This window comes from Panthera onca, chromosome E1 (assembly GCF_046562875.1).
Source record: "Panthera onca isolate mPanOnc1 chromosome E1, mPanOnc1 haplotype 2, whole genome shotgun sequence".
Classification (NCBI taxonomy): domain Eukaryota; kingdom Metazoa; phylum Chordata; class Mammalia; order Carnivora; family Felidae; genus Panthera; species Panthera onca.
Window position 1 is genome coordinate 19,374,010 of NC_138352.1, and position 24,475 is coordinate 19,398,484.

The 24,475-nt window shown below is 54.5% G+C and overlaps 1 protein-coding gene across 3 annotated transcripts; it reads left to right on the top strand.

The window, feature by feature from the left end:
- Window positions 1–18,773, top strand: PFAS (phosphoribosylformylglycinamidine synthase). Of its 3 annotated transcripts, none has more exons than XM_078437789.2 (28): window positions 1–83; window positions 2,788–2,968; window positions 3,055–3,190; window positions 3,421–3,526; window positions 3,856–4,045; window positions 4,158–4,263; window positions 4,631–4,771; window positions 4,890–5,014; window positions 5,442–5,570; window positions 6,524–6,655; window positions 6,793–6,921; window positions 11,896–11,969; window positions 12,080–12,236; window positions 12,551–12,612; window positions 12,739–12,900; window positions 13,154–13,273; window positions 13,407–13,538; window positions 13,746–13,976; window positions 14,148–14,328; window positions 14,414–14,497; window positions 14,643–14,798; window positions 14,995–15,114; window positions 15,445–15,590; window positions 15,693–15,900; window positions 16,052–16,143; window positions 16,223–16,337; window positions 17,329–17,652; window positions 17,766–18,773. In XM_078437789.2, exons 2-28 carry the CDS (start codon window positions 2,827–2,829, stop codon window positions 18,074–18,076), a joined length of 4,011 nt encoding a protein of 1,336 aa, XP_078293915.1. In that variant the 5' UTR covers window positions 1–83; window positions 2,788–2,826; the 3' UTR covers window positions 18,077–18,773. The 3 variants fall into 3 exon arrangements, with proteins under 3 accessions (XP_078293915.1, XP_078293914.1, XP_078293917.1); XM_078437788.2 differs by having other exon boundaries at window positions 19–150; XM_078437791.2 differs by having other exon boundaries at window positions 53–102.
- The last annotated feature ends 5,702 nt before the right edge of the window (window positions 18,774–24,475 follow it).

Below are 24,475 nucleotides of genomic sequence, written 5' to 3' on the forward strand. Positions count from 1 at the left end.
CACGGGAGTGAGCCCCGCCTCTTCCGGGCTCCACGGGCGGGCTTTCTTTCGAGAACCTCTGGACCCGAGATCGTGGACTCCACGTGCGTATGGCTATCACGCGTCAGTCCTGACACCTTGTTTGCCACACCCTTTCGCCACCCTCTCCAGGTCTGACTCAGGCCGCGTCCGTGTCCCTAGCGGGCCCGGCCCAGCTGTGTCCAGCAGCGGCGCAGTCGTGCGACCTTGCGCGCCTTCCCGAGCCGCGCGGCAGGGCACACTCCCCGCGTACCCTCAGCCCCTCTCGCCCGGAGCGCTCGGCCAACGCAAAGCCTGGGACCTCCTCGATTATGTCATGCTAGCCGTTGGGGATGCAGCCCTGCCGTGGGCAAGCCTGTCCCTGAGCTCTTGGGGCTTCTGTTTACGGAGTGATAGACGAAAGTCAGATGGCCCACGTGTGATAATCCCTATAGGAAGGACGGTATAAAGGACAACTGGGAGGGGGCCCAGCTTCAGAAAAGGGTGATCAGAAGCGGGTGGGGAGCGCTGAGAAAGGCGGGGATCGAGACTGATCGGTCAGGAGCATCATCGTTCACGGAAATGAGGCCTGGCCCAAATGGAGATTTTGGGCTAGTGGGGCAGGTAGAGCTTAAAATGAATTAAAATGTCAGGTACTGATAAGCACTGGATTAATAATCATTTAAGTTAATCATACATAATTCTAAAGCTTATATTTTATAATTAATTAAATTTACATTAGTTGTAATTCACTTTAATTATGACTAATTAGGTTATATGCAAATATTAAACATTAAATTAGGCTTTCCTGGGTGGCTCCGTCGGTGAAGTGTCCAACTCTTGATTTCAGCTCAGGTCATGATCTCAAGGTTCGTGAGTTTGAGCCCCGCATGCAGCTCTGTGCTGACACCACCAGAGCCTGCTTGGGGTATTCTCTCTCTCTCTCTCTCTCTCTCTCTCTCTCTCAAAATAAATACACTTGAAAAACAACCTAAATTAATTAAATAAAACAGGGCTGTCTGAGAGGGGCTAGTTCAGAAGAGTGGATCAAGGAAGTCCCTTCCAAGAAGGTGATTTCGCCAGGAATCTAAGTCACAAAAGTGCTAGCTGTGCAAATATCCACGTGAGAAAAATACCTTCCAGAACTGAGATTGATAAGAGAAATAGAAAAGAAGCCAGTGTGGTGGGGCCTTGTGGATGAAAAAGAGTGTGGTATAAGATAGGGTTGGAGTAATGGGCAGTGGCCAGACTAGGAAAGCCAGGTACTGGGTTGGAAGGTTTTTACCACGTGTGACGAGAAGCCATGATCTCACTGATGTTGAAATATGCCAAGTGGCTGGTGGCTAGGGCGGGAGTGGGATTGGGGTGCTATTCAGGAGGTCCCAAGTGAGTGATCGTAGTGACAGATGGTAACAGGTGATGGAAGGATGTGGACAGATCCGGGGATATGTTTGGAAAGGGCTTTGCTGGCAGATTGGGTATACAGAGAGGGCTCAGAGAAAGAAGAATTAAGGTAGACTGTATTTTTGGCTTGAGCAGCTGGTTTGTTAGTGTTGACCGGAGGGAGAAAACTGGGAGAATAGCAGGTCTGCAGGAGTGAGGAATCAAAATTTCTGTTTTGGCCAAAACGGACAATCATCTGTGTTTATGGCACATCTATGTGGAGATGTCACATAAGCATTTCATTTTATTATTATATTTTATTTTATTACTTTTTATTGTTTAAGTTTTGTTAATGTTTATTTTTGGGAGACAGAGACAGAATGAGCGGGAGAGGGCAGAGAGAGAGAGAGAGAGAGAGGAAGAGGGAGACCCAGAATCAGAAGCGGGCTCCAGGCTCTGAGCTGTCAGCACAGAGCCCGACGCGGGGCTCAAACCCACGAACCGCGAGATCGTGACCTGAGCCGAAGTCGGACGCTCAACCGACTGAGCCACCCAGGCGCCCCGCATTTTATTATTATATTTTAAAGATTTTATCTAGATGTAATCTCTCCACCCCACGTGGAACTCGAACTCACAAGAGTTGCACGCTCCACTGACTCAGCCAGCTGAGCACCCCAGTCATGTGAGCATTTTAACGTGCTGCTTTGGAGTTTCAGGGAGAGTCAAGATTGAGTTAAGTTAGGGAATCTGTTGGCAGATAGCAACTCAATATGAAATTGCCATTTTTGGTTAGAAGAAATGGTTGAATGCTGGCATTTTCAGTTGCTCAGTCTACCAGACGGTATTTAAAGCCACGAGTCTGCACAAAGTCACTTAGGAAGAGCATGTAGAGGGAAGAGAATGAAGGGCAGGTTCCCAGCAGGTGCCTCAGAAGGCAGAAGAGTGTCAGAAGAATGGTGTCATCTGACTTCCCCAGCTGGGCCCAGTCCGGCTCATCCTATAGATTTACACTTCGATGCTATTTTTCCCTGAAAGTCTTTCTTAATTCCTAAAGTGCTAGGTTGGTACCCACAGTCTCTTGGCCCTAACCACAGTGGCCCGGAAACGTTTGAGTCCGTGCCTGTCTCCCTCAATAAAATGTAATCTCTACAAGGGCGGAAATGGTTTCTGTGTTACTCATAGTTATGTTCCTAAGACCGTGCGTGGGGGCCCGGCGAGGAGCGTGTGTCGAGAATGTCCCTGTTCCTACATTTTGCAGGATTAATTAAGACCCCCAAGCTTCCGTTTTTCAGAGTACCTCTGAACATGCCCCTCTCTCCCCGACCCCATCCCTAATGCCTCCAAAGCCTCATCTGTCTTTGGAATGTGAAATCAGTTTGACAGGTTATAGTGGGTGTTACTTTTTAGGAACCTAACTCCTCTCTCCAGTACGGGACACCTGCAGAGATGCCCTCAGTCCTTCACTTCTATGTCCGTCCCTCTGGCCATGAGAGGGCGGCCTCTGGACACACGCGGAGGAAGCTGCAAGGGAAATTGCCAGAGCTGCAGGCTGTCAAGACCGAGCTGTGCTACAACGTGAACTGGACAGGTTGGGCCACGTATCGGACTCTTGGGGGAGGTCTACCAGGCCGGGGACCGTGTCTCAAGGTATCCTTGCCCTGTCCCTCCGTGCAGCCGACTCCCTCCCAAGCGCCGAGGAGATGAAGAAGCTCACGTGGCTCTTTGGCTGCCCCTTGTTACTGGGTGATGTTGCCCAGGAGTCCTGGCTCCGTTCTGACTCCAGCGACCTGCTGCTGGAGGTTGGGCCCAGGCAAGTGTCTCAGCCCAGGGCGATCCACTCCGTGTTCTCAGGCATTCCTCCCTTGCAGGCACACTGCCCACCCCTTCTGCTTCCATTCCTCTCCTTCCTCCCATCTCGATCCTTGGCGGATCTGTACTCCCTTCGTTCCGTCCTTCTCCCTGCCCGGAACGCCACACCCCACCCGGAAAGCCACTGAAACCGGGGGCTCTGGGGTCCTAACCATCCGGCCCACTCCTCAGGCTGAACTTCTCCACCCCAGCCTCTACCAACGTCGTGTCCGTGTGCTGGGCCGCGGGGCTGGGGGCTGTGGATCGTGTGGAGACTACCCGGCGCTACCTGCTCTCGGTGAGGCCCGAGATAAAGAGATGAGGTCCTGAACTTTACGGAGATAGTAAAGGAGAAACGGGGAGGAGCTCTTGGCTTTAGGCCTGTCCTGTTTGCAAGTTGTTCACTGCCTGAGGCTACCTGGTCGAGGGCTGAACGGGACGGAAGGCCAGCCTGTGCGCCCCTTACGTGGACTCGTGCCTGGCAGGGGCGTGTTGTTCTAATCAGAACACGGGCACCACGGAGACAGCAGTGGGCTGGCCCTGCGTGACTTAGAGGACCGGGGTGCACCATTTTGTCCACTCTTCAGCTCTCCGCCCCCTGCCCTCTGCGTGTGTCTCCGCCCCTAGTTTGCCAAGCCCCCTTCCTCTGAGACGAAGACCCTGGCTCTGGCTACCCTGCATGACCGGATGACGGAGCAGCACTTCCCGCGGCCCATCCAGAGCTTCTCCCTTCAGAGCATGTCAGCACCTCTCAACGGCCGGATCGACATCCTGGCAGAGGGCCGGCGTGCCCTGGAAAAAGCCAACCAGGAGCTAGGTGAGCAGGGGTGCCCGGGAGGCAGGCCCCGGCGAGGCCAGTCGGGATGCCGGGACCCGTGACGGTGGGGGCCCGCACCCCACCGTCCGCTCTTCCCGTGGTTGTCTCCTAGGCCTGGCCCTAGACTCCTGGGACCTGGATTTCTACACCAAACGCTTCCAGGAGCTAAAGCGGAACCCCAGCACCGTGGAGGCCTTCGACCTGGCTCAGTCCAATAGGTGGGAAGGAATGGGGGCCATCCTGATGTCTGAGCCCGTGGAGGTTGGAAGGGGAGGGCGCAGGGACTCGCCTTCACGGCTGTCTTTTGGCACGGGGGCGTCCCCGAGTCTGTCTGGGGGCCCGGGCTCCACGTCCATGCAGTCGTCTCCATTCACGTCTTGACACCCTATTCGCTTTGAGTCTGAGCAGTCCACAGTGAAAGAACGTTTGAGGCTTGTGGGCTTGGGAATCTGGCGTGACCTGTTATCTGAGTGAGGGCTGGCTGTACCGTAACGGTTGCTGACGCTGGTGGGGAGAGCCGGCACGGTGTGCGAAGTGACCCGTGTTTCTGCCGGCCCTCCCCCCGCTCCCCCGTCACCCCTGCAGCGAGCACAGCCGACACTGGTTCTTCAAGGGCCAGCTCCACATGGATGGGCAGGAGATGACGCACTCCCTGTTTGAGGCCATCATGAGCACTCAGGCGTCCTCGAACCCCAACAACGTCCTCAAGTTCTGTGACAACAGCAGGTGGGCTGGGTCCTAGGCTGGGGTGGCCTCGGGTCCAGGAGAGGGGAGGCCCCAAGCCTTCACGGGGTAAGCGCAGACCCCAGGAAGGAACCAAGGTCCAGAACCAATGTGTCCACAGCGCAATCCAAGGGAAGGAGGTCCGATTCCTACAGCCCGAGGACCCCACGCGACCAAGCTGCTTCCGGCAGCAGCGGGCGCTGAGACATGTCGTCTTCACGGCGGAGACCCACAACTTCCCCACAGGTGAGCTGGGTCCTGGGGACAGGTGAGGGAGCTCGGAGGGTAGGGTAGAGTGAAGGTCCTCGGCTGGGTCTGGGAAAACAGACAGGCTGGTTGTCCTGAGTTGTTTTTTTTTTTTTTTTTTTTTAATTTTTTTTTTTTTTTTTTTAATGTTTATTTATGAGACAGGGAGAGACAGAGCATGAACGGGGGAGGGTCAGAGAGAGAGGGAGACACAGAATCTGAAACAGGCTCCAGGCTCTGAGCTGTCAGCACAGAGCCCGACGCGGGGCTCGAACTCATGGACCGCGAGATCATGACCTGAGCCGAAGTCGGACGCTTAACCGACTGAGCCACCCAGGCGCCCCATGGTTGTCCTGAGTTTTAATGGAGTGGGCAGGGCTGGGGTCTCTCTCTGTGGTACCCATACCTCTCTCCCGTCTCTTTACAGGAGTAGCCCCCTTCAGTGGGGCGACCACAGGCACCGGGGGCCGGATCCGAGATGTCCAGTGCACGGGCCGTGGTGCCCACGTGGTGGCTGGGACTGCTGGCTACTGCTTTGGAAACCTGCACATCCCAGGTCCTGCCTCTTTGCTCCCTGCCGTCCCTTCCTTGTCCCGGCAGGCCTGGAGCACCTCTGTTTCTTAAGGTCATCCTGGGTGCCTTTTCTTGGGAGGCAGGGCTCCAGTGTAGCTGGCCTTTCACGGACTGTGGCCGTGAGGACTCTTAAGCCCAGGGGAGACCCAGGTGCCCAGATAGGCTTTGCAGAACTGCAATGTTCTTTCTTTTTTTTTTAAGTTTATTTATGTTTTGAGAGAGACCTCAAGCATGAGTGGGGGAGGGCAGAGAGAGACGGAGAGAGAGAGAATCCCAAGCAGGCCCCGTGCTCTCAGCACAGAGCCCAACTCATGGCTCATGGAATCATGGCCTGAGCCAAAACCAAGAGTCTGATGCTTAACCGACTGAGCCACCCAGGCGCCTCCTGCAGTTTTCTTTATAAAATAGCATCTGCTCAGCAACGAAATGTGGTGTTGGGTCAGTCTCAATGATCACCACCTGCCCCCAAAGTCTAATTTCTTAGAGAGCCCTAAGAACTCTGATCCCAAGACTCAAGAAAGGCTGGTGTGGGAGGTGGGGAACAAGATCGGCGCTTAATCACAGGCTCTACACCTCCTTGAGATAGAACTTCCAGAAGCAGGACATTCCACCCACCCGGCGGTCCTTGGTGGATTAGACTCTTCCCAAAGGACCCTGGCGCCTCTGTCGTCTTTTTTTTTTTTTTTTTTTTTTAAACGTTTATTTATTTTTGAGACAGGGAGAGACAGAGCGTGAACAGGGGAGGGTCAGAGAGAGGGAGACCCAGAATCTGAAGCAGGCTCCAGGCTCTGAGCTGTCAGCACAGAGCCCGACGTGGGGCTAGAACTCACGGACGGCAAGATCGTGACCTGAGCCGAAGTCGGCCGCTTAACCGACTGAGCCACCCAGGCGCCCCTGTCTTCTGTCTTTACAGCCAACCTTCCCCTTTCCTTCCAGGTTACAATTTGCCCTGGGAGGACCCAAGCTTCCAGTATCCTGAGAACTTTGCCCGGCCCCTGGAGGTCGCCATTGAGGCCAGTAATGGGGCTTCTGATTACGGCAACAAGTTCGGGGAGCCAGTGCTGGCCGGTGAGGCCGGGGGTGTGGGGGTTAACGGGCACCTAGTACTAGAGGGGGGGTGGGGTGAATGACTGAGTGAGCGCTGGGTTGTGGGGGGCGGTACTGACTGGCCTCTGTCCCCACTGCCTGTGGTGTCCACGCTCCAGGCTTCGCCCGCTCCTTGGGCCTCCAGCTCCCGGACGGCCAGCGGCGTGAGTGGATCAAACCCATCATGTTTAGCGGGGGCATTGGGTCCATGGAAGCTGAGCATGTGAGCAAGGAGCCCCCAGAGCCAGGTAAGAGCCCACCCCCCTTCTCCATATCCAGCCGGCTTTGTCCGCAGCACCCAGCAGCTGCTGGAGGGGAATTTAGAGGCTACGCTAGGGTTCGTTTTTATGTGTTTATTATTTATACACACACACATATTTTTTTTTTCTTATTCTCAAGTTATTTAACATACACTATGGTCTTGGCTTCAGGAGTAGAACCCAGTGATTCATCGCTTACATACAGCACCCAATGCTCATCCCAACAAGTGCCCTCCTCTGTGCCCATCACCCATTTTCCCCACACCCATCAACCCTCAGTTTGTTCTCTGTATTTAAGAGTCTCTTACGGTTTGCCTCCCTCTCTGTTTATATTTTTCCTTCCCTTCCCCTGACGATCAAGGGGTTTGTTTTTAATCTCCCAGCTCCTGTGTCTTCTCCCCAGTGTAGGTTTTCAAGGCAGGACGGTGCTTTATGCCCATGGGGCCGTCTCCGTCTGTGTTGCCCCTGTGTGCACCTGTTTCCTTCTACCCACCAGGGGCCTGCCCTGCTAAGTCGAGGCAACCAGCGCTGTCCTCCAGGGGCTTTTATCTGCTTGCTCGGTTCAGGTGGGCAACCATTTGTCAGGCCCCACCCTGTGCCGGATCGTGGGGTACGATCAAGATACGAACCAGGTCCCGTGTATTGAATAGGTGACCCAGTCACATGGTTCAGAATTTAAAAGGCAAAAAAGGTTATACAGCAAAAACTGTCCTTCCCTTGACCTCCAGCCACCATGTTTCTCTCCCTAGAGATAATCACTGTTAACCAGTTACTTGCGTACCTTACTGGAGATATTTCCAGCATATATAAACAGACCTGGGGCGCCCAGGTGACTCAGTTGGTTAAGCACCCGACTTTTGATTTCGGCTCAGGTTATGTTTTCACAGTTCGTGAGACTGAGCCCCGCGTCGGGCTCGATGCCGAGCGTGGAGCCTGCTTGGGATTCCCTCTCTCCCTCTCTCTGCCCCTCCACTCATGCGTGCTAAAAGGAAAGAACTTGTTTAAGAAAACAGACCTATATGGGGGCACCTGGTATGCTCAGTCGGGTTAAGCGTCCGACTTCGGCTCAGGTCATGATCTCATGGTTTATGAGTTCGAGCCCCTCGTCGGGCTCTGTGCTGACAGCCCAGAGCTTGGAGCCTGCTTCCGATTCTCTCCCTCTCTCTCTGCCCCTTGTCTGTTCCTGCTCTGTCTCTCTCTCTCTCAGAAAGAAATAAACATTATAAACATTTAAAAAAAAAAAAAAGGGAAAGAAAACAGGCCTATATGTATATTTGTCCCTTTTTTTAGATAAGGAACATATGCGCACACTTCTATTTTTTAATAAAATAGAGATGTAATTTGTGTATCATAAAGGTCACCCTTTTTTTTTTTTTTTTAACATTTATTTATTTATTTTTTTTTTTTTCAACGTTTTTTTATTTATTTTTGGGACAGAGAGAGAGACAGAGCATGAACGGGGGAGGGGCAGAGAGAGAGGGAGACACAGAATCAGAAACAGGCTCCAGGCTCCGAGCCATCAGCCCAGAGCCCGATGCGGGGCTCGAACTCACAGACCGCAAGATCGTGACCTGGCTGAAGTCGGACGCTTAACCAACTGCGCCACCCAGGCGCCCCAACATTTATTTATTTTTGAGACAGAGAGAGACAGAGCATAAACGGGGGAGGGTCAGAGAGAGGGAGACACAGAATCCAAAACAGGCTCCAGGCTCTGAGCTGTCAGCACAGAGCCCGACGCGGGGCTCGAACTCACGGACCGTGAGATCATGACCTGAGCTGAAGTCGGACGCTTAACCGACTGAGCCACCCAGGCACCCCAACATATTTTCAAGACTCATCTGCACCAGAGCATGTATTAATATTTCATTTTTTTTTTTTACAGTCAAATGATACTCCGTTATGTAGACCTATTGTGTTTATCCATTCCTCAGTCCGTAGACATTTGAGTTTCTTCTACTTTTCAGCTGGTGTGGGTAGTGCTGCTATAAATATACGTGTACACGTTTTTCTCTCTTTCCTTTTCCTTTTTTTTAATGTTTATTTTTGAGAGAGAGAGAGCACAGGTGGGGTAGGGGCAGAGAAGGGGGAACAGAGGATCTGAAGCGGGCTCTGCACTGACAGCAGGAAGCCTGATGTGGGGCTCGAACTCACGAACCGTGAAACCATGACCTGAGCTGAAGTCGGACACTCAACTGAGGGAGCCACCCAGGTGCCCCAAATATATGTGTACACGTTTTTCTGTGTCCACACGTTCTCGTATCTCTAGCCTGTATAACTAGGTGTGGAATTGCTGGGTCACTTAGTCACTATGTGTAACTTTTTTTTTTTTTTTTTTAACAATTTAATGTTTTTTTATTTTCATTTTTGGGACACGGAGAGACAGAGCACGAACAGGGGAGGGTCAGAGAGAGGGAGACACAGAATCTGAAACAGGCTCCTGAAACAGGCTCCAGGCTCTGAGCTGTCAGCCCAGAGCCCGACGCGGGGCTCGAACTCACGGACCGCGAGATCATGACCTGAGCCGAAGTCGGCCGCTCAACCGACTGAGCCACCCAGGCGCCCCTCCGTGTAACTTTTTGAAAAATGGCCAGACTGTTTTCCAAAGCAGCTGGACCCTTTCACGCTCCCCCCAGCAATGTAAGAGGGTTCTGATTTCTCCACATCCTCACAAAGTCTTGTTGATCTTTTTTGATTCTGGCCATCCCGTGTCATAAAGTCGTGTCTCGTTGTGGTTTTGATTTGCATTTCCCTAATGACTGATGACGTTGAGACTCTTCATATGCGTTTATATGTCTTCCGTGGTGAAATGTCTGTCTGGATTCTTTGTCCATTCTTTTTTAAATGAATTAATTTATTTGTGAGAGACAGAGTGTGAACGAGGGAGAGGCAGAGAGGAAGAGAGAGAATTCTAAGCAGGCTCTATGCCCAGCGCAGAACCCAATGCGGGGCTTGATCTCACAACTGAGATCATGACCTAAGCCGAAACCCAGAGGCAGACACTTAAGCTACTGAGCCATCCAGGCACCCCTCTTTGTCCATTTTTATTTTATTTATTTTTATTATTTTTGTTTATTTTTATTAATTTTTTAAATTTACATCCAAGTTAGTTACCATATAGTGCACTAATGATTTCAGGAGTAGATTCCCGTGACTCATCCCCTACGTGTTCTCCTTAATACCACTTGCCCATTTAGCCCATCCTCCACCCATAACCCCTCCAGCAGCCCTCAGTTTATTCTTTTTCTTTGATTATTTTTAAATGGTTTTTCTTTAATTTATTTTTGAGAGAGAGAGAGCATTAGTGGGGGAGGGGCAGAGAGAGAGGGAGTCACAGAATCCCAAGCAGGCTCCAGGCTCCGAGCTGTCAGCACAGAGCCCGACAGGGGGCTCGAACCCACAAGGTGTGACCATGACCTGAGCCGAAGTCGGACGCTTAACTGACTGAGCCACGCAGGCGCCCCAGTTTACTCTTTATATTTAAGAATCCCTTATGTTTTGTCCCCTTCCCTGTTTTTATATTATTTTTGCTTTTCTTCCCCTATGTTCTTCTGTTTTGTATCTTAAATTCCACGTATGAGTGAAGTCATATGATACTTGTCCTTCTCTGACTAATTTCGCTGAGCATAGTACCCTCTAGTTCCATCCATGTTACTGCAAATGTTAAGTTTTCATTCTTTTTTACTGCCAAATAATGCTCCATTGCCTACATATACCACATGTTCTTTATCCATTTGTCTGTCGTTGGACATTTGGGCTCTTTCCACACTTTGGTTATTGTCGATAGTGCTGCTATAAACATGGGGGTGCATGTGTCCCTTCGAAAGAGCACACTTGTATCCTTTGGATAAATACCCAGTAGTGCAATTGCTGGGTCGTAGGGTAGTTTTATTTTTCATTTTCTGAGGAACCTCCATACTGTTTTCCGGAGCGGCTACACCAGTTTCTTTGTCCATTTTTAAATTGGGTTGTCTTTTTTGTGTAGTTATAAGAGTTTTATATATTCTAGATGCTAGACTTTTATCGGGTAGGTACATGATTTGCAAATATATCCTATTCTGTGGGTTGTCTTTTTACTTTCTTCGTGGTGTCTTATGAAACCCCAATGTTTTTAATTTTGGTAAAGTCTGGTTTATCTATTTTTTCTTTTGCTGCTTATGGTTTTGGTGTCACGACTAAGAAATCATCGCCTAAGCCAAAGTCCTTAAGATTTACAGCGGTGTTTTCGTGTCATATTTTTTATAGCTTTTAACCCTTATGTTTAGGAAGTCCTAAAGATTCACAGCTGTGTTTTTTGTATATTATTTTTATAGTTTTTAGCTCTTACATTTAGGTTTCTGATAGTTTTGAATGAATTTTTGTATATGGTGTGAGGTAGGAGTCTAACTTCTCCCTTTGATATGTGGATATCCAGTTGTCCTAACACCATGTTTTGAAAAGACTATTCGTACCTTCTTGAATTGTCTTGGGACTCTTGTCAAAAATCAGTTGGCCAGGGGGTGCCTGGGTGGCTCAGTCGATTAAGCGCCCGATTTCGGCTCAGGTCATGATCTGGCAGTTCATCGTTTTGAGCCCCATGTTGGGCTCTGTGCTGACAGCTCAGAGCCGGGAGCCTGCTTCAGATTCTGTGTCTCCCTCTCTGCACCTCCCCCGCTCACACTCTGTCTCTCTCTCTTTCAAAAATAAACATTAAAAAAATTTTTTTAAAGAAAGGTCAACAGTATTTCCTCTCTGGTAATACAAATAATACTGCAGTGTTTAATGTTGTACATAGGTGACTTTGCGCCTACGTGAATAAATCCGGAGCGTGAATTCCTCAAAGTGTATTTATCCAAAGAACACTTGCGTTTGTAATACTGATTGCTGTCCCGGTCTGTCTGCTTCCCTGTATCCTTAACTTATTCGTGCTGACGCTTGTGTGGGATCCTGACGCCGGTGTTCAGACTCTGTCTTCCTTCCTCTCAGGCATGGACGTTGTAAAGGTTGGGGGTCCCGTCTACAGGATCGGAGTCGGGGGTGGAGCCGCCTCGTCTGTGCAGGTGAGGAGAGTAGCTCAGATGCAGCCTCCGGGACGTTGTGGGGCCCTGTGCGCAGGTGGGGCGTGAGCTCCCGGACCCCCTCGCCTGAGCTATGCCATGCGTTCCCCCAGGTGCAGGGAGACAATTCTAGTGACCTGGACTTTGGGGCTGTGCAGCGGGGAGACCCGGAGATGGAACAGAAGATGAACCGTGTGATCCGGGCTTGCGTGGAGGCCGCCAGGGGGAACCCCATCTGCAGCCTCCACGACCAGGGTGCCGGTGGCAATGGTGAGAGAAGGGGTTCGGACAAGGGTCCCGGCTGCCCCGGGCTCTTGCGAGATTTGGCTCAGAGAGGGGCATCGAGGATCTGCGACTGGCCGCCCGGCCCCAGGTCCCATCCTCCACCCCCTGTACCTTCTGGAGAGGCTCCGCTTTGGGGCGTTGGGAGCCTGCTGCCCTGGGGTGGTTGGTGGTGAGGGTGTGGAAGTGATCCGTGCGGGACACACAGCATCGGGGGCTCCCTGGGAGGCCGGGCACTGTCCTCTGTTCGCCGGGTCCCGACCGTGGCCAGGTCACCACCTTCCCACGCACCCTCTCACCAGGCAACGTCCTGAAGGAGCTGAGTGACCCGGCTGGAGCTGTCATTTACACCAGCCGCTTCCAGGTGGGCCTTGTCCCCCCGGGCCTGGCTGCCTCCCCGTCCCCGCCGGCCCCCGCCATCTTCTGGCAGAAACGTGAGCCTGGGGAGTGCCCACCGACCTCTTCCTTTCCTCCTCCCCCGTGGATGCAGCTCGGGGACCCGACCCTGAACGCCCTGGAAATCTGGGGGGCCGAGTACCAGGAGTCGAATGCTCTTCTGCTGAGGCCCGTGGACCGAGACTTCCTCAGTCGTGTCAGCGCCCGGGAGCGCTGCCCAGCTTGCTTTGTGGGCACCATTACCGGAGACAGGAGGGTGAGGTGGCCGCGTGGGTGGGCGCGGAGCTGCGGGGGGTGGGCTGGAGCAGGGGGTAGGTGCGGGGAGTGGGAGGGTAGGAGTCGGTGGCTCACAGACTGGGAAACGGTGGGGGGGGGGGGAGAAGGAAGGGCAGGCCCTCGAGGGGAAGTCCAAGCAGAGGGTGGAAAGCGCACCTCGCTGCTTTCTAGAAGTGGCCCCTGCTGGGCCTCACGGTCTCATGCCCTCTGGGCCACGTTCCCATGGTCTGTAGATCGTGCTGGTGGACGATCGGGACTGTCCCGTCGGGAGAAATGGCAAAGGGGACGCCCCCTCGCCCCCGACCCCTGTGGACCTGGAGCTGGATTGGGTGCTGGGCAAGATGCCTCGGAAGGTGCGTGTGGGTGGGTGGGAGGGAGGCTGGTCTCCCTTCCCCACCCCGGCCCTTCAGGCTCCCCCTTTGCCGACGTGCGCCTTCTCACCCGTGTGCCTGGGTGCTCACACCCCTGCCGCCTTCTGTGTCCTAGGAGTTCTTCCTGCAGCGGAGTCTCCCCGTGCTGCGGCCTCTGGCCTTGCCCCCGGGGCTGAGTGTGCGCCAGGCTCTGGAGCGCGTCCTGAGGCTGCCTGCTGTGGCCAGCAAGCGATACCTCACCAACAAGGTTTCCCTGCACCCCTGCTCTGCCCCTCGTCCCCCGTGCCCTTCCCTCTGCTCACCACCCTGGCCTCCCACTCTTTGGGATTGCCGAGGGGGCTCAACAGGCCCAAGGGAGGAGTGACGGGGCCCGGCGGCCACCCTGATGGCCTGGCGCCCCGCGCCCCGGCGTCCCTGTCCCTTGGCCTCTTGCCGACCCTGCCTGGTCCCACAGGTGGACCGCTCCGTGGGCGGCCTGGTGGCGCAGCAGCAGTGCGTTGGGCCCCTGCAGACCCCTCTGGCCGACGTGGCGGTTGTGGCATTGAGTCACCAGGAGCTCGTAGGGGCTGCCACGGCTCTAGGAGAGCAGCCGGTCAAAAGCCTGCTGGACCCCAAGGTTGCCGCCCGACTGGCTGTGGCCGAAGCCCTCACCAACCTGGTGTTTGCTCTGGTCACCGACCTCCGGGTGAGTCCCCTGCGGCTTCTGCCCTGGGGCTGCAGGCCTCTGCGATGCCCCTCCGTCCACCGCTCACCTTTTCCTCTTGCCCTTCGTGCCCGGGACCTCCCGGTCCCTGTGCCCCGGCCCGGTCTCCACGCGGCTGTCCCTCTCTAATGCCCGGTGTCCACCGCTCCCCAGGACGTGAAGTGCAGCGGGAACTGGATGTGGGCGGCCAAGCTCCCGGGGGAGGGCGCGGCTCTGGCCGACGCCTGCGCGGCGATGGTGGCGGTGATGGCGGCCTTGGGTGTGGCGGTGGACGGTGGCAAGGACTCCCTCAGCATGGCCGCCCGGGTCGGCTCTGAGACCGTGCGGGCCCCCGGTATGGCCTGGGGGGTCCCGGGGAGAGCGGGGCAGGGCCTGCGGAGCGCGGCTGGCACCTCACCGTCTCACTCCTTGCCCTGCAGGGTCGCTGGTCATCTCGGCCTATGCTGTCTGTCCGGACATCACAGCCACCGTGACCCCGGACCTCAAGCGTCCTGGGGGCAGAGGTAAATGTGGATGCTTCCCCCTCCTCGCCGCGTCACGTGTTCGGGGGTCTGTGGGTCCGTCCGCGTGCCGGCCGCTTTGGCACCCGTGAGTGCGGTGGGGAGTCCCGAGCCGCTCACCTCCCTCACCCCTTCCCCGTCTCCCCAGGCCGGCTGCTGTTCGTGCCTCTGAGCCCCGGGCAGCACCGGCTGGGGGGCACAGCCCTGGCCCAGTGCTTCTCGCAGCTGGGCGAGCAGCCCCCGAACCTGGACCTTCCCGAGAACCTGGTGCGTGCCTTCCGCATCACACAGGGGCTGCTGCGAGGTGAGCGGGACCCTGGCGGAGCCGGTGTGTGTGTGGCAGATGCGTGGCGGGCGTTCCCCGGCTGAGCTGGCGAGGCTGGGGCAAGAGGGATGCGGCGTCCCCTCTCTCTGGTTCCCACACGTGGCCTGCTGGGTGAGGGCGCGGGGCCGTCAGGTTTGGGCCCTGAGCGTGCTGAGCGTTTTTCTCCTTCCTCCAGACCGTCTCCTCTGCTCAGGCCACGATGTCAGTGACGGGGGTCTCGTCACCTGCCTGCTAGAGATGGCCTTTGCTGGGAATTGTGGGATAGAGGTGGACGTGCCTGCCCCTGGGGTCGATGGTGAGGAGCCGGGGGTCTGGACTCGGGCCTGGGTGGCCTGCAGGGTGGGCCCCGTAGACCCCATGTCCTGTGAGAAAATGGAGCATCCCCACCCCCGTTCCCTGAGTCCTTTGCCATCTCCCTGACCACTGAGCCAGGTGAGGTCCCCGCCCCTGCCATCTGAGATGTCCCGAGACCCTGAGGCCACATCCTTGGTCGTGGTCTCCCAGGCCTCACCCCACCCCTGATCCTTGCCTGCACTCACTCGGCCCTTAGCCGCCCCCCCCCCGGTTGTACCTCCGCATCCCCGGTGGCACCCTTGTCACCCTCCCGCCCCCTCTGTTCCCCCAGCGCTGCCTGCACTGTTCGCCGAGGAGCCGGGCCTGGTGCTGGAGGTGCGGGGGCCCGACCTGGCCCAGGTGCTGAAGCGCTACCGGGACGCCGGCCTGCACTGCCTGGAGCTGGGCGCCACGGGCGACGCTGGGCCCCACGCCCTGGTGAGGGAGCGGGCAGCGCCTCGCGGGGGGCCGCGGTTCGCCTGTGCCGGCCCGGGGGAGGGGGGCCGGGTTGGACGTCCTCGCTCTGGCCTCTCCCCGTAGGTGCGAGTGTCCGTGAACGGGGCTGTGGTTCTGGAAGAGTCTGTGAGGCAGCTGCGAGCCCTCTGGGAGGAGACGAGTTTCCAGCTGGACCGGCTGCAGGCCGAGCCGCGCTGTGTGGCAGAGGAAGAGCAGGGGCTCAGGGAGCGGACGGGGCCCACTTACTGCCTGCCCCCCGGCTTCCCCAAAGCTTCCGTGCCCCGAGAGCCTGGTGAGGCAGTGTGTGCACAGGCATGGCTTCCCGGACACCGGGCCGGGGCGGAACCCACGGCCCGATGCCAGGGCCTGCCCTGGAGCCGCGTCTGGGGGGATGGCGGTGGGGAAGGAGCCCTCCGGCCCAGAGACCCTCCTTCACCCTCCAGGTGGTCCCGTTCCCCGGGTTGCCATCTTGCGAGAGGAGGGCAGTAACGGAGACCGCGAGATGGCAGACGGCTTCCACTCGGCCGGGTTCGAGGTGAGCGTCGTCGTCAGCGGGGCCGGGGCTGGGCCTCGGGCTCTTTGTCCTCCTGAGCTTCCCCTCCCCGTCCTGGCAGGTGTGGGACGTGACCATGCAGGACCTCTGCTCTGGGGCGATCGGGCTGGACACGTTCCGCGGCGTGGCCTTCGTGGGCGGCTTCAGCTACGCGGATGTCCTGGGCTCTGCCAAAGGTGGGCGTCAGGCTTCCGCCCACGGCCTCCCCCGCCCATTCCCGGGGAGGTGCCTTAGCTCCCTTCTTGACCGAGAATTGGCCTCTCTCCTCCCAAGTCCGGGGAGAGAGAGCACATTGACTCTGGGCCGGCTGCCAGCACAAGGCCTGTGGCTAACCGACATGAGGTGTGGGAGCGCTGGGTGGCACATGACTCGACCAAAGGGCACCACTCAACACCAGCAGATTGTGCTGTTAGAAAGCCGGCTCGGCACGGCCAGGTCTTTGTTTTCGAGAGAAGCCAAAAATCCAGATTTTTTTTTTTTTGCACAAAATCTTGTTATTTTTAAAAACGTTTATTTATTTTTGAGAGAGACAGAACGTGAGCGGCGGGGAGGCACAGAGACAAAGAGAATCCCAAGCAAGCCCCACGCTGTCAGCACAGAGCCCAACTCAGGGCTTGAACTCACAAACCATGAGGTCATGACCTGAGCCGAAGTCAAGAGTCGTCAGCTTAACTGACTGAGCCACCCAGTCGCCCCTATATGAAATTTTACGTTTTATTTTAGGGGGCAGGGGAGGGGCAGAGAGGGAGGGAGACACAGAATCCGAAGCAGGCTGCAGGCTCTGTGCTGACAGCACAGAGCCTGATGCTGGGCTCGAACCTGTGAACCACGAGATCGTGACCTGAGCCGAACACTTAACCGACTGAGCCACCCAGGCGTCCCACAAAAATCTTATTTTTAAGTGTTAGGCAGTGAAATAAGGCGTTGCACATGCCCCGCTGGCCAGGCAAGAAACTTACGGGCCATCTCTGGTCCAGGACTTGGCAACATCTGATTTAAGCAGATAAACCTATTTCTTCCCCTTGGATTTGCCCTGAGTTTGCGTGCACGTGTGTGTATTTTGGGTGCTGGGAGGGGCGGGGGTGGCGGTCATGGCAGGGCTGGAACCGGAAAGCAGCCATCCGCTTCCGTTCCGGGTCCCTCCGTGACTTCTGTGTTCCCTGCTAGGGTGGGCCGCTGCTGTGACCTTCCACCCGCTGGCCGGGGCTGAACTGAGACGCTTCCGGAAGCGGCCCGACACCTTCAGCCTGGGCGTGTGTAATGGCTGTCAGTTGCTGGCTCTGCTGGGCTGGGTGGGAGGTAGCCCCAGCGAGGAGGCAGAGGGGACGGGCCAGGACTCCTTGCCGGCCCGGCCGGGCCTCCTGCTTCGCCACAACCTGTCTGGGCGCTTTGAGTCCCGCTGGGCCAGCGTGCGGGTGGGTCCTGGGCCGGCCCTGATGCTTCGAGGGATGGAAGGAGCTGTGCTACCCGTGTGGAGCGCTCATGGCGAAGGTCAGCCTCCCGAAGGCAGGGGAGGGTCTGGCCGGGTGGGGGGGGGGTGGCGGGGGGCAGAGGGGAAGCTGTGATCTCACTTCCCTCCTCCTCTCCCCACCCCCCCTCCCCAGGTTACATGGCTTTTTCTTCTCCGGAACTCCAAGCCCAGATTGAGGCCAGGGGCTTGGCTCCACTGCACTGGGCCGACGACGACGGGAACCCCACGGAACAGTATCCCCTGAACCCCAACGGGTCCCCAGGGGGCGTGGCTGGCGTCTGCTCCCTCGATGGCCGCCACCTGGCCCTCATGCCTCACCCTGAGCGGGCTGTTCGGCTTTGGCAGTGGGCGTGGCAGCCTCCTCCCTTTGACGCTCTGACTACCTCCCCCTGGCTCCAGCTCTTCATCAACGCCCGAAACTGGACCCGAGAGGGGGGCTGCTGAGCAGGGGGGCGTCGTGGGGGGCACCCGGGCCCAACGGTCTCAGCCCGCCCCATCCCCATCTTCAGAAGCACCCCCACGTCATCTCCACAGACGTCTGGGACAGACAAGGACCAAAGCGCCAAAAAAAAAACCTCAGCTAATGTTACTAATCAGCCCGCTTTTGCCTTACGTTGTTGGATGTGTTCCTCTCTGCCATAGTTTGTTCTTTGTGGACCCGGGAAGGGAAGCCGTGTGTGGTTCTGAGGCAGAAGCCTGCCTGCGGCAAGGGGGAGGGTCCCATCGCCCCAGGCCACTCGGCCCACCGATCGAGGCGTGCCTTCTGTCTTCCTCCGGGCTCGGGGGCATGTTTTACGTGCCCCTTCCCCATACGTGGGATTGTGGGGCTGGGGGTGTGCGAGAGCACGCAAGTCGGGGCCTGAGTGTTCTCATCAGAAAAACTGCAGAAAGAAGCTTTCAGGATTTCTCTTTTCAAAATGTAGTGCTGGGCGCCTGGGGGGGCTCAGTCGGTTAAACGTAGGACTTCAGCTCAGGTCGGGATCTCACAGCTCGTGGGTTCGAGCCCCGCGTCGCCGCGTCGGGCTCTGTGCTGACAGCTCAGAGCCTCCAGCTGCTTCACATTCTGTGTCTCCCTCGCTCTCTGCCCCTCCCCCACTCACCCTGTTTCTCTTTCAAAAATAAAACCTTAAAACAAAATGTAGTGCTGTGTGGTGCAAGCAATTGTTTGCAGACGTTTCTGCAAAACCGGTATCCAGCTGTGGGGTAGGGCTGCCCCAGTGCGGGCCTCTGAACTCAGCATTTGCTTCTAGATTTAGCAGATCCCTTCCTGTCAGAAATGGGCAGCACCTGCTTCCCTAGGATTGAGCCTTCAGTATCCAGTCATTCGGTCATTCATTCCATTAATGTTTGGTGATTAGCTACAGGGCCGAACACGGTCACTGCTCCCAGGGGTCTTCTGGTGTGAATAGAATTTAAAATCACAGCTATAGGGGCACTTGGGTGGCTCAGTCGGCTTGGTTTTGCCTCAGGTCAGGATCTCACAGTTTGTGAGTTGGAATCCCTAGTCGGGCTCTACCGGCAGCCCAGAGCCTCTCAAAAATAAAGAGTATAAAGAGTATACCAGGAACTAAGCGTGTGTTTGGCATTTTAAATGTATCTAAATTATGTCTCACAAGAATTCATCAAGATACTTGAGAGGCTACCCTCTTTGTTCTTTTGTTTTTGGCTTTTTTTTCTAAAGGTAGAGTTAAGGTTAAATAAATAGCCTAGGGACACACATCTAGAGGCAGGGCTCGGCCTACAGCTGCTGCTGCCTTCCTGCAGTCACGCCGGAGGCGGCGGGACCCAGAGTAATGCTGACAGCCGTCCATCGCCTCCTTTGCTTACAAGACTGTGACTGTGTGCAGAGGTCACTTCCCCAGGACTGGTGCAGCTGGAATGCGTTTGCCCCCTGGAGAGTTCAACATCCTTATTTAGGAAATTTCATTCACCAAGGGGCGCCTGGGCGGTTGATTTCAACTCCGATCTTGGTTTCAACTCAGATCATGATCTCACGGTTCCTGCGTTCAAGCCCCCGAATCGGGCTCCATGCTGACAGTGTGGCGCCTGCTTGGGATTCTTCCCCACCCCCCTCTCTCTCTCTGTCCCTTCTCCATTTGTCCTCTTTCTTTCAAAATAAAAGAAGAGACGGGGCACCTGGGTGGCTCAGTTAAGCGTGGAACTTCGGCTCAGGTCCTGATCTTGAGGTTCATGGGTTTGAGCCCCCTGTCGGGCTCTGTGCTGACAGCTCAGAGCCTGGAGCCTGCTTTGGATTCTGTGTCTCCCTCCCTCTCTCTGCCCCTCCCCCACTCACGCTGTCTCTCCCTCTCAAAACTAAAAAGCAAAACGTCAAAAAAAATAATAAAAAGAAGAGACTGACTAATGAAACAATTTTAAATTACGGCTCTGAAGACAATAAGCATTTCAGGTCTTTTTCTTACTGCTTTGCAAACTGACCTACCCTGAGCAGCGGGAGGGGGTGGGGCTAGTAAGGGTCATTTTTGGCTTTTGCTCCTGCCTCCCTGATCGTGGGAAACTATAAGAACCATAGATATGCATATACACATACACATATACATATACATATATACATATACACATACATATATACATGTACGTATACGTATACATATACGTGTACATATGCATACACGTGGAAACAGTAGGCCCCGAATGACATTGCTTAGACCTAGTCCCCAAAGGGGGGCTTAAAACTTAATCTCATTGCATTGTCGACCTCCCCACGAAATGTAGTCTTAGCCGGTCAGTAATTTTCTGATGGGTGCCAGTGAGTCGGCCACATGGGCCTCCATATTCAAAGGAAGCCATTGTCTGTGTGATAAGGCCCCTGTTCTTCCCTGTAAGGGAAAGTATCCTTGCCCTTGCCGGGAACAATCCATTTCTTTCACTAATCACTTACTTGCCCCCCACCCTCCTTCCATTTGTATGGCTCCTGGGGGGGCCCCCTCTACTGGCTAGATGGGCTGCTCCTGGATTCATGAATCATCTCATAAGGCCAATTAGATCTTCAAATGTAGTTTGGTTGATTCTTTTTTTAAGTTTATTTTTGAGAGAGTTTTTTTTTCCAACAATGTTTTTTACATTTATAGATGATCTCAAATGCACAATTTGGGAGCCGATACCAAAACTTAGATGTCAAGTTTACTTAGCACTTGATGCAAAAGAAGGGTGGTTTGTGACTGGCTGTGGCAGAGAAATTTGTGCATCTGTAGATAGGTTTCGGTTTGGATCACCCTGGCCAAGCAAGACCCACCCTTGGCCACTGCTGAGACTCTGAGTCCCTGCGGCTTCTCAGCCCGGTCTTTGCTGGTCCTTGACCCAGCTCCTGACTCTGCCCACCCCCTTTGCAAAGATCTTCTAGCAAACTCCAGCAGACTACCCGTTCTCTGCCCCTCATTGTCTCCACGGGAAATGAGCTACTCCAAAATCCGCTCCACACCCCTTCCAAGTGGTGGCTTCCATTCTCAGACTTCACATGGCTCCCAGGGAGTTGGAGCTGGGTCCTCCCTGTACCCCTTCTGGATTGTTCTCCACCCCCTTTGAAGAACATCTTGCCCCATTTTAGGCTCATGCCATCCTTTTATATCACCTTCACTCCCTACTTTGTGTTCTTCTGGCTTCCCCATCACCCTGGAAGAGACAGTCACTTGTTCCCCAATGTCTGGTTCCCCTTCTAAAATTTTTTTTTTTTAACGTTTTTATTTATTTTTGAGACAGAGAGAGACAGAGCATGAATGGGGGAGGGTCAGAGAGAGGGAGACACAGAATCCGAGACAGGCTCCGGGCTCTGAGCTGTCAGCACAGGGGCCCGATGCGGGGCTCGAACTCACGGACCGCGAGATCGTGACCTGAGCCGAAGTCGGCGCTCAACCGACTGAGCCACCCAGGCGTGGCTCCCCTTCTAGAGATAGAACCCCTGAGTATTTTACCAGGGGTTGTGTCTGCTTAAAATAAAGATGACCTCTCCCAGCTGCCCTTAACAGGCATGACTGCATCTGACCAATGAGAGAGAAAACCGTGTATACGACTTCCAAGTGTTCTTAAAGGAAGGGTATATGCTTCTCTTCAGCTATCCTTGCTTCCTGATGTCTAGGTCAAAGGTGTGATGGCCGGAACTCCAGCACCCAGCACCACATTGGGCCATGAGGTAGCTTTTGGAATTGGCATCACGTGAGCAGAGTAACAAGATAGGAGACTGGGTCTCGACACTGAAGACTACATATGAGCCCTGGATGTCTTTTTTTTTTTTTTTTTTTTCAAGTTTATTTATTTGAGAGAGAGAGCAGGGGAGGGGCAGAGAGAGAGAGAGAGAGAGAGAGACAAATGATCCGAAGCAAGCTCTGGGCTGACAGCAGAGAGCCAGATGCAGGGCTCAAACTCACGAATTGTGAGCTGAAACCAAGAGTCAGATGCTTGACCGACTGAGCCACTGGGGTGCTTCAAGCCCTAGATGTCATGCTTCTGTCTTGTTTAGCCATATTTGGTTGTTTTCTAACACTTGTAGCCAAACCTTATCCTATGCAACCCTTCCTAATTCCCCCTCATCCTTCAAGGGCATCTTGCTGTCCACCCCAATCCCTTCGGTTATTCTGGATTCATGTCGATGGCCATTTAACACTCCGGACCTTTCTCCAATGACTTTGTCCATTCCGCCTTGGCCAACCTTGGGTTTCATCATCACCCAGATCTGCTACACTGGTTCCACTCTTGCTTATTCAAGCTCCCTGCCTCTGACCATAGCCTCTCTGACCATAGCCTCCCTTCCTCACATCCTGTTTCTTTGTTTTTAATTTTTTTAATGTTTATTTATTTTGAGAGAGAGAGAGAGAGAGAGAGAGAGAGCAAGCTGGGGAGGGGCAGAGAGAGAGAGAGAGAGAGGGAGAGAGAATCCCCAAGCAGGCTCGGAGCTGTCAGCACACAGCCCAATTTGGGGCTCGAACCCACGAACTGTGAGATCATGACCTGGGCCGAAGTCGGACGCTTAGCTGACTGAGCCACCCAGGTGCCCCTCAGCTCTCTTGTTTCTTCATCTTCGGTACTCTGAGATCTTCAAATCATCAGGACCTCCACCTCAATAACCTTCCCCCCAAGCCACTTCCTTCTTCCCCTCTCATCCAACCTCCAGGCATAACCTGTCCAGTGTCCTTTAACTTGACCGAGTATCTTTTCGTCATTCCCATGTGACAAAATCCCAACCATCAGCTATCTCATAAATTCATCATTACCCCCTTATGGGGGGAACAAAATGGGAATTAGAGATCAAAGGCGGTAAGAGAAGGCCCTCCAGTCAGGCAATGATAATATACCATGAACCGAAGGGGATGATGACAGCTCTCTACACCCGAGGTCTACAAAAAAGCCACCTATAAGCGTTCCTGGCTGGCTCTGTTGGTAGAGCGTGTGACTCTTGACCTCCAGGTTGTGGGTTCAAGCCCCACGTTGGGGGCAGAGATTACTTAAAGATCTTTTTAAAAAATCTATAGCAACATCTAAAGCTAATAATCAAGTCCTGTCCTTTTTTGGGGTTCCGTCAGTCAACAACTCTCGGATGAAACCCTCTGTTAGACACCGGAAGCTCCACACACCCAAGTCACTGTTGTAATCTACTTTTCTGTGTGCTCCTTCGATCAAAAATCTGTCTCCACCGTGGAGTGTAAGCTCCACGAGAATGAGAACTCCGTCTTTGCTCTCCCCTGGATCCGACCACCTGGAAATGTACCTACCGCCTACTAGGTGCTCAATCGCTATATGCGGAATGAATTAATAAATGTGAATGTTAAAATTGGGAAAGGTTGATACACTCTTTTTTTTTTTTTTTTTTTTTTTTAAGAGAAGAGCAAATTTAGTGAATCTGGCTTATGGCGGCTTGGCTTTTCAGGTCCTCTCAAGGATTTCCCTTTTTTACTTCATCTCTCCAGTCATTCAGAGTGGCAACTTCTTGTCATCACATTAAATGAGGGACACTGTGTGTGTGTGTGTGTGTGTGTGTGTGTGTGTGTGTCCAGGTGGGGGTGGAAGACACGAGAACCCTTAAGTCTTACTGTTTTCCCAATTTTTAAAAACATTTCTTAATGTTTATTTACTTTTGAGACAGAGAGACAGAGAGACAGAGTGCGAGCAGGGGAGAGTAGAGAGAGAGGGAGACACAGAATCCAAAGCAGGCTCCAGGCTCCGAGCCGTCAGCACAGAGCCAGACGCAGGGCTCGAACCCACGGACCGCATGACCATGACCTGAGCCGAAGTCAGAAGCTTAACCAACTGAGCCCTACAGGCGCCCCATCTGTTTTCCCAGTTTAATACCTGCCTGGCAGCCAACAGGATCCAGGGGGCGGGCAAACCTGTTTCCCTACCACCTGCGGTGTTCCAGATGCTGGGGTGGAAATCAAAGAAATTTCAGCCTGTCATTGGATATGTGGGGGCAGCACACAGCCAGATGGTGGAGGCCCAGGTACTGCTGGGGTGGGGCTTGGGTTGGAGTCCCGTTTCTGGCTTCAGGAAGGACCTTCCTGTGTGAGCAGCCCACTGGGAGTCCCGGCCACTGTGAGTCAGTCCCCCACCCCCCAGAAGGGGTGGGTGTGTGTGGCTTCGCCTGTCCTGTGGCCACAAAATTCAGCCCAAGCTTTCAGGCTCAGGGAGGGATTCCCAGGAGTGGCTGAGGCCTGAGGGAGGACTAACCTTGTTACAGGAAAGCTCGGGGCGGGGTGGGGGTGGGGGGGTGGAGACTTGACTCGCAAAGATGGTGATGTAAGGACTTGAACGAAGGGGTGTCTGGAGTATTAAGTGGGAGAGAGGACAGGCCTGGGGAAAGACCTAACAAGCATGTTAGGGAACCTGGACTTTCTC

What these genes read in the sequence shown, in the direction of transcription:
- PFAS (XM_078437789.2), top strand. Translation starts at nt 2,827, where the DNA reads ATGCCCTCAGTCCTTCACTTCTATGTCCGTCCCTCTGGCCATGAGAGG. An exon ending in CTACAACGTGAACTGGACAG is followed by an intron (nt 2,969 to 3,054) that starts GTTGGGCCACGT and finishes CCCTCCGTGCAG; the next exon opens with CCGACTCCCTCCCAAGCGCC. An exon ending in CCATTACCGGAGACAGGAGG is followed by an intron (nt 12,901 to 13,153) that starts GTGAGGTGGCCG and finishes CATGGTCTGTAG; the next exon opens with ATCGTGCTGGTGGACGATCG.